Here is a 12,720-nt window from a genome sequence, read left to right as displayed (position 1 = left end):
TTTTTATTGACAGGAACAATAGTTTAAGAACCGGTTAGAAAAATTTTGGTGATTCTCAATTGGGAAAGGAAATTCATTTTGCAACTATAGTTATTAATGGCAAGGAAATTTTGCTAGAGTGTGACATTGGTACTACTTATAAACAGAGAGAAGCATCTATGCAAAGGTAACAGAACCAGTGTATGCCACAAAGACCAATAATCCTGGGTTATTTTTGATCATTATTTGTAGTCATTCCAACATTTATTGAGCATCCATTGGATAGAAAACACCAGCTAGCTTGTGTTCTGGAAGAGCACAATATTGATTGAATAAGCGGGCGAAGGGTGATGGATGTGCAGGAAGGAGCTTCAGAAGAGAAAAGAGTAGGGAGGCAAAGAGGAGGAAAAGAGGCATAATTTATGAAGCATTTGACTGCAAGGAAGAGAAAAATCAGTTGCAGGCAGCTGCTAAGATCAGGATTTCTTATCTCAAATAATAAGAAGCCTAGGGGGGCACAGTTTTAGCAGCTCACTCACACTTTTGCTCTCTCTGCTCTGCCCTCTTTGGCTGCAAGATACTGCAGTCATTTCCAGCATCTCTTGCAGCCATCATCACATCCAGTGATGAAGAGAGATGTTTCTTCTCATGCGTCTCTTCTTAACATGGAAGAGAACCTTTTCCAGAAGCTCCTACAAGAACCCCCTTGGGTACCTTGGCCAAGATCAGCACACATGATTTTGCCCTAGCTGCAAAGGAGGCTAGCTGACAGAGAACTACAACCTTAGGAGCCTGTATCAATTCTGAGTAGACAAGTCAGATAATCCCTGCCTTCAGGAAATTTACCTTTCAATCATGTGACCAACCCAAAGATTTGAGGTCTGGTGGAAGAGAGGAACCAGAGGAGAGAAGCTACACAGAATCTGGCTTCAAGACCATTACAGTTGAAGGGCCAAGAGGTCACAAAATGCAGCTGTAGAAATTCAGCGGGAGGTCAAGAGCAGAGATATGTCTAGAGGAAATCCCATCACTTAGTTACCCACCAGAAGTGTTAAGCAAAAGAGAAAAGAGTGGTGCTTCTCTGCAAGCCTACAAGATAAGAGGCAGAGATGGATAGCTGTCAAGAAAAAATTGTGAAACAAATATTGGCCATCTCCATGTTATCTGCTTTTATTTTTTTAAGTATTTAATTTATGAATTATTTTGTCTATTTCTAGTAAAATTCAGTAAAATCTTTTCTTCTAAACCTGTTTGCAATTGGTAAAGTACTTTCAAATCTGTTAGCCCTTTTGATCCCTACAACATCTCCATAAAGGCAAATGGGTAGGATATGGCTGGATTTTCAGATTCTGGAACAGAATCCTAAAGAAGATGGTTGATATGTCCAAGTTTACATTACAGTCATGAGCTGCATAACGATGTTTTGACCAATGACGGACTGCATATACAACGGTCCACATATACAATCGTGGTCCCATAAGATATATAAGGCTATACCATCTAGGTTTGCATAAGTACACGCTATGATGTTTGCACAAAGATGAAATCACCTAACAACACATTTCTCAGAACGTGTTCCTGTTGTTAAGCAACTTTGATTATAATTCCGTTGTTATATATATACATGTAAATAATATTTAAATAATATGTGTAAATATAATATATGTAAATTCTATATGTAACTATAATCCCATTGTTAGGCATGACTGTAATTATAAGCAGGAGAGCAAAAACTGGACCTTAGGAGCTATCAACTCTTAGTCACATATTTTTTCGACAGCATCCTAATTCCTGAAAAGGAATGCTTATGGGAATGGTCTGCTGGATATTTCTTACTTACTATAAGCTCCTGGTTCCGATCAGCTCGCTCACTGACTTTTGTTTCTCTAAGTATCTAAATTAATAGAAAATGAATGCTTATCCAACTGAACTGAGCCAGTAGTTTGAAATTTTTGTTAAATAATAGGAAATGAAATGTGCAAATATAGACAAAGTTTAAAGGAATTATGAGGGAAACAGCGCTGGATGATGTTGTATGACTATTAAAAGTCAGTTCCAGGCATCATTTCAAGTTCTCTACTCTCATTTTCCCACTGGCCCCAATTTTCTGAACCATTCTTTTATAAAAAAACAAACAAATGTGGTTTTATCATATGAATTTTTGAAGCTGCTTTAAATCACTTTATAACAAGATGGGATATAAATTAATTAATTAAAATAATAGATTGTGTGCACTGTAGTCAGTCTTACATAATACATAGGAAAAATATTATCTACCCTTCATGCAATGCATTTTTTTAACTGTATCTTTTTACTTATTTGTAAATAGTGTCTCCAAACCAAAATGGGACCATGGGTCTTTTAAAAAGAAACTATAGATAGATTTATAGCACGGACCCTTTCTATTTGCATTTGTTACCAAGTAAAAGTCACGTATGCTGCATAAAATAAACCTCAATAACTATAATTGGTTGGGAATCAAGCCTAGTTGAACAAGTAAAAACTCTGAATTGCAGAATAGTTTAACAAAATTTTATGGAACGTTCTTTTTAAAATAATGATACTTTCTGTAACCTATTCTAACGATGTATCCAAGTTAATAATTTATCATTAGATACACCATATACTCTCAAAGAATTAATATTATGATGCTTACACCACTCCAAAGGACATGCAATCTAATTGTTTATTCTTCAGTGGGAATGGATTGGTGCTTGTAGCAAAATTTTTTTATTACATGCCCAAGCATAGAAAATTTTAAATTAAACTAACTGGAGGAAAATACAAATGTTTTTTCTAATTTGCTCATGTTAGTTTCTTTTTTAAAAAGTTCAGGCTACCCGTTTTTTGGCCTATATTATTGTTTGCTTTGCTGTTAATTTTTTAAAAATGAGTTCTTTCTCTTCATTTTCACCCTTTAGGTATTACTTTTTGACAAATTGATATAATAGTACATATCTGTTGGGTCATGTTGTTTGAAAAAATTATGGTGAAAATTATCAGTCTTTTTATTTGTTTAATTTATTCAATAAAGTAAGAAAACAGAATGTCTCAGCCTTGACCTAAAAGTCCTGCCCCTTCTTTTCTTCCATTCTCATTCTCAGGCCATTGTGTTTGGTCACAGAGCTTTAAATGCCATCTATATGTGTCTCCCAAATTTCTATGTCCAGCCCAGGCCTGCTCCCTGTACCCCAGATCCTTATTCCCAATTGCCTACTAGATCTTTCCTTTATTTGTGTGTCTCACAGGCCTCTCTCACCCTTATCATATCAAAGCTACACCCCTAATTGTGACCCCCAGCCTCTTCCTCCTGCAGCTTCTCTATACCAGTCAATGGCAACCCCATCCTTCCATGTGTCTAGGCCCCAAACATTGAAGTCATTCTTTCGTATTCTCCCTCTCCTGTTCCCTCTCCCTCTCTCTTTCTTTCTTCACCCAACAGATTAGCTAATGCTATCATCGCTATCTTCACTATCTCCAGGACCCAAATATTTCTCAACAGCTCACCACTCTGCTTCAGCACTCCATCGTCTCTCTTCTGGATATATCTGCACTCCCTGTATCACCCCTTGCCTCCCTGCAATCTACTGTCAACTCAGCAGCCAGAGTGATGACAATTCATGTTAATCCTCTGCTCGAAACCTCCAGTGGCTCCCCGCCCACTTAGATTGAGAGCAGAAGTCCTTATTATGACCCATAAGACTCCACAACATCTGACCTTGGCTACCTGACACACTTCCTACCACTTACCTCCTTCCTCTCACTCTGTTTCAACCTCACTGGCCTCCTCACTGCTTCTGTCTGAAGATCTTGCTAATTTTTTCTTCCTTCTGCTTAGAATGATTTTCTCCAATTCCTTTATCAAACTCAGTTCTCTGCTAAAATGTCAGTTTCTCTGTGACTTGACTATCCTACTTAAATTGCACTCTCCCCACCCAGCATTCTCCATCTCCCTTCTTTGCTTTGTTTTTCTCCATGTGATCCATGCTGTGTTTTCTTTATTTGTTTAATGCCAGTCTTCCCATATTCATTGTCAGCTTCAAGGAGACAAGGATTCTTGTTTGTTTGGTTTGTAGATGAATCCCAGCATCCAGTGCCTGGCACTCAGTAAGCATTCACCAAATATTTATGTAATGAATTAAAGGAATGAGGTGGGAAAAGGCCAGAGTGAGAAGTGCACTGGTGCTGAAGTGGAGGGTGTGTGAGGATAACTGCTAGGGGAAAAATTGGGAAATTCAGATTGAGGCCAGGAAAGCAAGCAGAGGGCTTCAGCTGTAGGGGAATTCAGATTGGGGCCAGGAAAGCAAGCAGAGGGCTTCAGCTGTAGGGATAGAGAGAGTTTTTTGAGCAAGTGAGTATCTTGATCAGAGCATTCTGACAACCAGGCAGAGAAGAAATTTGATGCACACGTTGAAGGAAATAGATAGTACACAAGTTAGCAAACTCTTGCCTCAAAGGCCCACCAAGGATGCACCTTTCTTTTCAACTAAAAACTCAAACTAGCTTAAGGAATTTGGAGAATCACATAGCTGAACAATCCAAAAGCAAATACTGTAAGACTTCAGGCATAGCTTTACCTAGGATTCAAATGATGTCAAGAGACTCTTTTTCTTTATCTCCATTTCTTGTTATTGTTTCTTTAATTGTCAGCACAATCCTCAGGCCCCCTGTGGCTACAGGCCCCGTATCCTTTCTCTCAGAAGTCTCAGGGAAATACTCACAGCTTTTCACTGCCTCTAATGGAGTCGTATTCCCATTGCTCAGGCAACCATAGTAGTCTGAGAATGGAATGATCATTGGCCTAGACTAGGTTATACTTCACCATTGAGCTAAGGGTTGGGGAGCAGTTGGTTTTCCAGGGGGAACTTGGGTTATGACTGTTATGAGAAGAAGGAAATGAAGGCTGGTAATGGCCACAAGATGACCACTACAAAGGGGCACTGAGGGCTCAAACTTGAATCATTGCAATGGGAATGGAAGATAGAAGAAAGAAGTAACAGGCATCGTGGAGATGAAATCAAGTAATCTCCTGGCTCTGAACAGGGAGAAGAAAGGACACAAGAAGCTTGAATGCAACCCAGATTTTGAATTTGTGTGACTAGGGTTTGGCAATGTCATTAATGAAGATTCAGGATGAAGTAGGAGGAGCAGATTTATGAGAGAAGGGAAGCATTTTGTTGCTTTCTCATCCCTGTTTTTATTAATAAAATTGTTTCCAGCTTCTCAGAACTCAAGAAGAATTGAGTTCTGCAAGAGGCAGGAGGCAAATTCTCCACCAACCACTTATTCTCAGAAAACTTGTCCCTGCAGTTTTTAAGAGTCTTGTCTCTGAGCCCACATGTGAGAGAATCAGACTGAAAATTTATTCTCTCAATAGTTTGAATTTCCTTTGGTTGAGCTACCGGCGCCTTACAGAGTAGAAAACCATTGGAGCTGAGTTTAGCCTTTTCTCATACAACATTTCCACATGAGTGATTTAGGATTGTAAGGTCATCCTCTAATGCACTGTGGATTAGGCTTAAAGAAACATGTGATGCTCATCATTAGAACTCTAGTGAATGCCTTGTCAAATTATAGGCGAGAAACTTTTAATTGTTGGTGGACCAGGATCCAAGAAAGGAGTGAAAGGAGGCACTGAAAGAGAAAATGACATGTGCAAATGTAGTCAGCACTTTTTTTTTTAGTATTTGCTATCTGCCAGGTACTGTTCTGAGCTCTCAATATATAACAAGTCATTTAATCACCACAGCAACACTTTGTGGTGAGTACTATTTTTACCGCCATTTAACAGATGAGGAAACTCAGACCCAGAAAGGTTACATACCTTGCCGAAGGTCCCACAGCTAGTAATTGGAACCAGGACCCAAACACAAGCAGTCTGGCTCAAGGGCCTATCCTCTTAATAAACTGATCCTATGTTCCAGAAATGCCCAAGACAGTCATAATTTATGCCTGTTGCCTTGGCATAGTTATAAATGTGAACTCTAGAAAGTGTCCCTTTTTGGACAATAAATTATCAACACTATTCCTCTTAACCATGACGTTTTGCTTATTCAAAGCCAAGAAAATCTAGTCAGAACAACAGAGGTATCCAAATGATTAGGCTCTATCTCCAGTCCTAAGAGGGGCGGCAATTTGGATTGAACATACCTATTTGGTAATCATCCAGTTTGTCCTAAGAATTAAACTGGCTGTATGGGTCGGTGTAGGTTTGGTTTTAACCAATGGATCACTCTGTTCTCTTATGACTTTTAAGGCTCCATTTTATGCTGTTGTAAAGTTGCCAATGACCATGGTTTGCGTCTTTCTGGAGCAGTTTTATTTATGCCTCACCATTGTGCCCCTCCAGGTTCCCCCGGATCTCCAGAACGAAGTGCTGATCAGCCTGTTGGAGACCGATCCCGACGTGGTGGACTACTTACTCAGAAGAAAGGCCTCCCAATCATCGTGAGTACCCAGTTGTTCCATCTGCTGGAGCCACCCTGGGGATTTCTATTTCCGTTTCTAAAGAATTACAAAGGTTCACATAACTCCACGCAGGGTTACTTGAAGTGGAATTTTGGCAACTTCCTAGCAAATCTGATGGGTCCACCTAACCAGAAAATACTTCAGTCTTACCAATCCACTTAAATTAGAAACTGCTTTAGGGGATTTTTCTGTTTTATTTTTTGGCTTTTTCTAGCCCCTTGAGGTCTTTTGACTGTGTTTACTTGGAAAAAAAAGCACTAAATCATTGGGAAGAAACTCAAGGGACCAATTATGATGTGTATCAGTGCTTCTTCCTCTAGAATCTTCATAACTTTACTAGGGGCCACTAAGGCTGTGCCTGGATGCATCTTACATGTGTCATTTACCAGCATAAGCAACGCATGACCAAACCACAAGACAGGCCTCAGCCAAAGCCTAGGTGTCCATTTGAAATCAGAGGTGTGCACCCTCTTGATTCTCCCATTCTTTATGGCTAGCATTCTTTTGATAAAAATGCACCCTGGTCTCCACGTGCACCCATGTTTGCAATGAGTTAAATGCAAGCCATGCTGTAGGCTATGGTTTGCCACCATTTTGCCCCCAAAGGAGGAGAACTGAATTTTTGCATTAGTCAGATTTTATGATCAATCTCAACCATTTTCTGCAGAGGCAAAGTGTATGGGGGTGCTGAGCATTTGGCAAAGCCAGTTAAGGGGGTAATATTGCATCATTAACCAGAAGCAATGTTGCCACCATGACCCCAAACCTTAAATTTGTGACAGGAAAAGTTGCCGTTATCCTCTCGTGAAACTATCATTTATGTTGTGCATTTAATCTACTGAATTTCGACAATTCTAAGGCACATTTTCCCCCCTGTTTTATCATCTCTGAGATTGAGATTAATCTTATAATCAATGGCGTGTCCTAATTTAATTCATAGCATTTTTTCTTAGTCATATATAAAGTAATGGTATGTCTTATTCAATGGTATCTTAGAAACACTGACACATTAAATTGTTCCCTTATACTTAAGTTGAATTTGATATATTAATTTTCATTTAAAACTGTTTCATATGTAAAAAAATTGTATTCTGGGGCTGGCCCGGAGGTGCAGTGGTTAAGTTCACATGCTCTGCTTTGGCAGCCTGGGGTTCACTGATTCGGATCCCAGGTGTGGACCTATGCATCACTTATCAAGCTATGCTGTGGCAGGCCTCCCACATATAAAGTAGAGGAGGATGGGCACGGATGTTAGCTCTGGGCCAATCTTCCTCAGCAAAAAAAGAGGAGGATTGGCAGCAGATGTTAGCTCAGGGCTAATCTTCTTCAAAAAACAACAGAAAAATTATATTCTTTAGAGAAATTTGGTGAAAGGAAATTTCATTGGTGAAAGGAAATTGTTCAGGCCTCCTTCTTTCCTGGGTCATTACATTAATAATACTGCTGAATTCAGCTTCACTCTATTTCTTGCAGGGAAGAATTTTTAATTGGATTATCCTTTCAAATGCACTTTTAAAAATCCATCTCTGTACCAATAGTTATCAGGACCAATTCTGGTTCAAATAAGATGTTCTACCTGAATTCAAGTCCCAAGAGCCATGAGGGAATAAAAATATAATCAAATTGTATAAATGGACTGGCATTTCACGGTTGTGCTTTTCATATTAGAGAATTGGGCTCACTTAAATTTTTGTTAGATTTCTAACTGTCATCTAGGTCTAAGTTCCAATTTAAACTAACAAATGGCTTTTCTTCACAGTAGATCTTGTATCACCAGAATTTTAAGGAACTTACTTATTTCTCTCCTCTGCACAAAAAAAAAACAGACATGGCAGCATTTCTGTTTGTGAATCCCTCATTAAGCTGCATTTATAACATTTCATGGGTACTCTGTGGGAAAGCTAGAAAATACACACCTAAAAAACCACTGATTTTGACTTGCTGAATTTCTGCTTTTATATGACATTTAAAAATATATAAATATTATACTATGAAGAATGGTTGGTAGAAGTTATTTTTTTGTGGTTTTCAAGTACACTCTTTGCATATAAATGCCAAGAAGCGAACCTTCCTTTCTCTACTCTTAGGAAAAGGAGGAAGTGTGCATATTAAGCCCATCCCAAGCGATACAGTTGTCCAGCTTCTTCTGTTCCCTATCCCTAAAAGAATAATAAGTGTAAGGTCTAGGAAGCTGACCCTAGAACAAGATCTTAGGTGAGTGTCAGGACTTCAAAGAAAGGGAGGTGAGCTCACAGGAGCTCTGTGGATGTCAGAGACTAGCGTTATCAAATAGAAAACATTTGGAGAAGATTTTCTTAGTAAGAAGGAGAAGGAAGTGTTTGGTTTTTTTCCCTCTAAGTACAGGCCAACGAACAGCCCAGAAGATTGATAATGATGTCATGAAGAAAAGATACATACACAAATAAATAAATATATATTTACTTTTAATGGCCTTCTGAGGCTTGAGAGTTCTACCTCTCAAGCTATAGGCAGTCTCTTTGTGCCTTAAATGTGTGCTTCTCAAACTATTACCAGGAGATCTTGTTAAAATGCTCTTTCTGAATCACTAGGTCTGGGAAAGGAAGTCTGAGAATCCACATTTCTAACAAGCTCCCAGATGATGCTGTGATGCGGCTGGTCCATGATCCACACTGAGTAATGAAAGCTTAAAATATCAAGGAATGTTCTTGACCTTAAGAGCTTGTAGACTTGCTGAAGGAGGCCCACAAGGGTCAAAGCAATAGGAGGTGTGTTATTAAGTATGTCACAGAGTGCAAAATGGTATGTGCTGGGCCATTGGTTCTCACACTTGCCTGCCTATTCTAATCACCTGGGGAAACTTGAAGAACCACTACACCTGGATGCCACCCCTAAAGAGTCTGATTCCTTCCTTCTGGGGTACACTCTGGACAGTGGGTTTTTTAAAAGCTCCCCATGTGGTTCTACTGAGCAGCCAGGTGTAAGAACCTCTGACTTAGATTTTCCACAGTAGATACTGCGTAGTTACTATCACATGGGGATTCGAGGCAGGTGGTTTTTGACATTAAAAAGGGTTTTTTGTGTTGACAAAGGAAGGGAACCAATACCCCAGACCATAAATCCACTTGGAGTTTGGAGAAGAGAAAGAGATGTGACTTGGATGCAGTCTCAGGCATGGCTTCTGAGAAGAGCAAGGATTTGCAGTGAACTTTGAAGACTGGAGAAGCATCACCAGGGCCCAGATGTTCGGGGAGCTTGAAGCAGGGTCTAGACATAACAGTAAATATGTTGGCTAGCTGTGGGCACAAAAAAGAGGCTGGCTGGCACAGAAAGCAGAAGCTCTTAAATGGCAGGCTGCGGGGTGGCGCTTAAATCAGGAAGCAGTGACAGTGCTTAAATCAGGAAGTAGTGACAGTGAATTACAATGACGATAGATTACATTAATGATAGATTACAAGGGTGACAAATTACAGTACCCCAAATGCCAGATGATGCTGGCTATATTGGTATGTCAATTATCTATCAATGGCGCGTGCCTGTATGGCATAAAATCTAGAGCTAGCTCGTCTGAGTTCAAATTCCAGTTCCACTGCTATTAGCTCTGTGGTCTGGGGTAAATAAATTCATTTCTTTCTGTCTCAATTTTCTCATCTAAACTAGAAACTACTTTATAGAACTGTTGTGCTATTAGAATAGTATCTGGTTTTTAATAAATGTTAACAATTACTATCACATTACTTCAAATTTCACCATTTTGTTTATTTACAACTACTTCCCAAAGACTTGGGCATCACTAGATTCTATCTTGCCATCCACAAGATAGCGATCTATGAAGGCAATATGGCACAAGAGAGAACCCATCCATGTTGAGTTGTGGCTGTGTCTAAAGGCAAAGCCCACCTGTACATGCCTGATCTAATCGGCATCAGGATGACGATGTGGGTTCTGGAAAAGAGAGAGGGATGAGGATGAAAAGGCACTGAAGTGGGAACATGACCTGCTCACACTAGGCCAGACAGATTTCAGGAGGGACTGGAGGCGATTGCATGTTCACAGGGAATGAAAGAGAGGGCCTGGACAAGCCATGGCACAATGTGAATGGATAGAATTCTTGTTTTGAAGACTTTGTTTAGTGAAAACTCAGCTAGAAGGTTGAGACTTGGGCTATAAAAGGTAAGAAGTGAAAGGATTTGCAGGAAGACGACAAGTGGGAAGCAGCAGTATCTTCTAAAATGAATATCTTCCGTGCAGTGCCGCATGATCTCCCACATTATTCTCTTCTGACCCTTTGGGGTTTTTCCTGAAGCTTCCATTCTTTACCATCAGTTCACTTACCTAAAGAAAGCTTTAGATTTCTGTGCTCCACATGGAAACTGCACAAGATTTTATTTCGAGTGGAAAGTAAATTTTCAAAAGAGTGTAGAACTGAGAACAGATCAAACATTTAGTGATATTTGGGAATTTAATGTTTTGGTTTGAGTTCTCCTCTTCTTTATACAACAACGGAATTGGAGGAGTGAAAGGAGGGTTCATCATTTTTTCTTGTGCTTGTCTACTTACATTTTTGGCTTCAACTAAAATGGAATGCTAAAGAGAGATTAGAAGAGATTTATATTAGTAACAATGCAAGACTTCCAGGTTTTTAATTGCTTGTCTGGTATATTTATTAGAATTATATGCTTTTCTTTAGAGAGACTTAAAATAGATATCCTTCCTTTGATTTAGGGGTGTAAGGAAATAGGGGATGAGAATGGAAGGTTAATCAAGAGGACAAGGTGTGTTGAACAGAAGTGTCATCGTGGGGCTGGGGCTGGGGTGAGGAGAGTGAGGTGCTCATCTAGGTGCAAAATTTTTTTAAAAACTATGTAATCGAAATGAGCAATATTGAACTCTAATATTTTTAAAAAGTCAAAGTTAATGCCAAAAATCTATGGTGAACAAAATAGCAAAAAATGTTTAAAAGGCTAGTGCCATGCCAAGCCATACTGGAGACTGAAACAAAAGGTAAAATATGTGCCCCTGGCTTAAATGGAAGTAAGCACATCAATAATGCTTTGAAAATAGACTTCTTTGACTATCTCATTTTCAACTGAGAGAACTGCTACATTTGACAATTTCTTTGGACCAAGTGATAGTCTTAAATAACTTTTAATTAAGATAACGTGAATTAAAATAGTAATAAAATTCTGTTTGGGCAGAAATAAATCATTTAAACTTAATATAATGTTGAAAGTTCTAATATACCTACTTTTCAATTTTTCAACTGCTTTAATGTTCTGGGGAAAAAATTAACCGTTAAAAAATTACATAAAACCAGGGGCCAGCCCAGTGGCACAGCAGTTAGGTTCGCACGTTCCGCTTTGGCAGCCCAGGGTTTGCCGGTTCGGATCGCTGGTGCAGACTTACACAGCCCTTGTCAAGCCATGCTGTGGCAGGCATCCCACATATAAAGTAGAGGAAGATGGGCACGGATGTTAGCCCAGGGCCAGTCTTCCTCAGCAAAAAAGAGGAGGATTGGTGGCAGATGTTAGCTCAGGGCTAATTTTCCTAAAAAAAAAAAATTACATAAAACCGTGTATACCTATATGGTATACCTATATGGTATACAAGGCTAAGGAGAGCATTTTCCCTATTATACTCTGGGAACAAAATCAATGTACAACAAATTTAACTGCATTTGGGAAGAAGGCCAATATGGATAAACCAAATCCATAGGTATATATTTTAAAATTTCATTGTGTTTAATTCTGTTAATGGCCTTCACAAAGTTTTCACTGAAATTACCCCCCAAAATAGCAAAACTGGTGGCCAGCCAGTCAGTACTGTGAAGGAAGACTCATAGTTGTCTCAAAGGATAAAATTTCCGAACCGGAAAGTAATTGTTTTGTTGAGCCAGCTGTTCCTCCTGTTGAATAATGTCTATCTTCTTCACGATGGTGGAGCATTATGCCTTCTTATAATTTAAAGGCATCACACTTAAATCATGTAGATAACTTATTTTAACCATGAATTATCATGTAGATAATTTATTTTAATCTTTCAAAGATTGTCATTAAAAATATCTTCTTCCACAAAACCTTGAAGTGTTACAAGATGAACTATAATTTCTGTTTTCCTTTTATTAGGATTTGTAAAACCAGAAAAGTTCTCAGGAAATTTTCAGGGACAAGAAATCACTCTTTTCCAGTATAGTATAACAGCAGTGAATCCTATTGACTGGCAGTAGCTGGTGGCCTCAACTGTCATTCTATCCTGGTTCCTTGGAAATTATGAAACATTAACCATACACACACA

The 12,720-nt window shown here is 39.0% G+C and overlaps 1 protein-coding gene across 7 annotated transcripts in view; it reads left to right on the top strand.

Moving 5' to 3' along the window:
• The window catches only part of ARHGAP6 (Rho GTPase activating protein 6), a 469,017-nt gene that overhangs the window by 441,755 nt on the left and 14,542 nt on the right, over positions 1-12,720 (top strand). For all 7 annotated transcript variants that reach the window (XM_014855406.3, XM_014855410.3, XM_044764419.2 and 4 more), the window contains one exon: positions 6,329-6,426. In XM_014855406.3, coding sequence (XP_014710892.1) covers positions 6,329-6,426 — 98 coding nt within the window. The remainder of the gene's footprint in view (positions 1-6,328; positions 6,427-12,720) is intronic.

Source organism: Equus asinus, chromosome X (genome assembly GCF_041296235.1).
Source record: "Equus asinus isolate D_3611 breed Donkey chromosome X, EquAss-T2T_v2, whole genome shotgun sequence".
Classification (NCBI taxonomy): Eukaryota; Metazoa; Chordata; class Mammalia; order Perissodactyla; family Equidae; genus Equus; species Equus asinus.
Note: the sequence above shows the minus strand (reverse complement) of the source record. Positions and strands in the feature narration are given on the sequence as shown.